The sequence below is a fragment of the Jaculus jaculus genome, chromosome 1 (assembly GCF_020740685.1).
Source record: "Jaculus jaculus isolate mJacJac1 chromosome 1, mJacJac1.mat.Y.cur, whole genome shotgun sequence".
Taxonomy (NCBI): domain Eukaryota; kingdom Metazoa; phylum Chordata; class Mammalia; order Rodentia; family Dipodidae; genus Jaculus; species Jaculus jaculus.
Window position 1 is genome coordinate 175,840,650 of NC_059102.1, and position 2,270 is coordinate 175,842,919.

General features: G+C 40.1%; 1 protein-coding gene across 1 annotated transcript; it reads right to left on the bottom strand.

Moving 5' to 3' along the window:
* Positions 1-760: 760 nt before the first annotated feature.
* Positions 761-1,893, bottom strand: LOC123454736 (olfactory receptor 4A5-like). Its single transcript, XM_045133865.1, has 2 exons — positions 1,019-1,893; positions 761-830 (listed from the first exon to the last, which is right to left on the bottom strand). Exons 1-2 carry the CDS (start codon positions 1,891-1,893, stop codon positions 761-763), a joined length of 945 nt encoding a protein of 314 aa, XP_044989800.1.
* Positions 1,894-2,270: the final 377 nt, after the last annotated feature.

Consider the following 2,270-nt stretch of genomic DNA (forward strand, 5'->3'; position numbering starts at 1 on the left):
ATAGCAGTTGTAGGCCCAAGAATCAAGTAACCCTGTGGCTGCTCAGTCCACGTGGCTAGATGTCTCAACATTCTGAATCCAGCACTTAAGGCCTGTAGTCTTCCTGAGAATCCACTGGTATTTAATCCACTCAGGTCTTCAGTTGATACTGGTCTTCAGTCTGTGTTAGTCTTCAATCCAAGCAGGAAGGCAGCAAGCAGCTCCTGTGGAAGAAAAGGGCTCTTTTCACCCAGAGCTTCCTTATATAAAGTTCCCATCTGAGATGGGCTGCCAACTCAGGAGGAAGGGGTCACTCTGGGAGAAGATTTCCTTCTTCAGTCAATCCTTCCTGGAAGCAACCTCAGAGACCCATCCAAAAGGGATTTCTGTGGATTATGAAACAGATCAAGTTGATAGCACCTTAATCATCACAGGTCCTTTGCCATATTCCTTTCATATGAATATGGGTGATTATAAATTATGAAAATTATCATATTTCTTACCCTGAGAAAAGTAAAATTCACCTTTTCCTAGATATTGTTGAATCTTAACTGAGCAAAATAAAGTATAAAGCTTAATCTTTTCTTGGAAGAGGACAAAGCTCCATAGCTGTATTCATCTTGCAAAAATTCTCTTTTAAGATGATTCTAATCTAAAAGGAAAACTTAGTGATCTTGTTAGATGGCTTTTTTATAGAAAACAATTTCATGATGATCCACTGGATAGAAGACATCATCCTTTTGTTAGATTCCTCCTTGTTCATGGACAATTAGTAACATATTCAGTGAAGAGAATTTCTTATTATACCTGTAGTGAACACTTTACACCAGAGCTTTTTAATTTTTTTTTTATTTGAGAAAGAGGCAGAAAGGGAGAGGGATAATGGGCATGCCAGGGCCTGTAGCCACTGAAACTCAACTCCAGACACATGTGTGGGTCCTAAGGAATTGAATCTGGGTACTTTGGTTTTGCAGGCAAGTATCTTAACCACTAAGCAATCTGCCCAGCCCTACGCCAGAGCTTTTTGATAGACTTTTTCATCTCTGAATTTCTCAAGGTATATATTAAAGGGTTCAGCATGGGACTGATAACTATATAAAAAACAGAAATGGATTTATCAATAGGAAAGTTGGAAACAGGTCTAGCATATATGAAAATACAGGGAACAAAAAAGCAGACAACCACTGTGATATGGGAGCTACACGTGGATAGTGCTTTGCGCCTCCCTTCCTGACTCTGAGTCTTAAGAGAGTTTAGAATGATTCCATAGGAAACTAAGAGAATGAGAAAGATTCCTACAGCCATGACTCCACCATTGGCAATGACAGAGATGCCAAGGAAGTAGGTGTCAGTGCACGCAAGTCCCAATAATGGGTACATGTCACACATGAAGTGGTCAATGACATTGGGGCCACAGAAAGGAAGGTTGTACACAGAAAGAACTTGAAGAAAAGAGTGTGTGAAACCTCCAGCCCAGGAAAGCACCAACAGCAGAATGCAAACCCGTCTGTTCATGATGGTCACGTAGTGCAAGGGCTTGCAGATGGCCACATAGCGATCATAGGACATCACCACTAGAAGGAAGACCTCAGTGCCACCAAATAAGTGATCAAAAAAGAGCTGGACCATGCAATCTGAGAAGGAGATAGTCTTCTTATCACAAAGTAAGTCTATAATTAAACTTGGTGAGATGGTATTGCAATAAAAAGTATCCAGTAGTGAAAGACATGCAAGAAAGAAATACATTGGGGAGCCCAATGAGGGACTAGCAAGAATTGTCACAAAAATGAGCAGGTTGCCCACCACTGTCACAATGTACATGAGTAAGAACAAAACAAACAATGCTTTTTGCCCAGCAGAATCCTGAGTGAGTCCCAGGAGGACAAATTCTGTGATATTGTTGCTGTGTCCCATTGATAGTTTCATAGGCTTGTTGAAGAGATGAGAGTTCAGAATAATAGGACCTGCAATAAATTTATTTACATGAAGTGAATACATTGAGAAATTGAGGACACCATAAATATTTGAAACAGTAGACATTTAATAACTATTTCTGAGTCTCTGTTCCAAGGACCCCTGTAGACCTTCTGTTGCAAATATTATTTTCCCTAAGATGACTAGGTTAAGCCTACAACACACGATTCTATCTGAAGACTTCAGTGACTCTCTATGCCACAATCATTTAAGAAGTTAAACTTCTAATTTAAAATATGTTGCATTTTATGGGCTGGAGAAGTGGCTCAGTAGTTAAGGCTCTTGCTTTCAAAGCCTGATGGCCTGGGTTCAGTTCC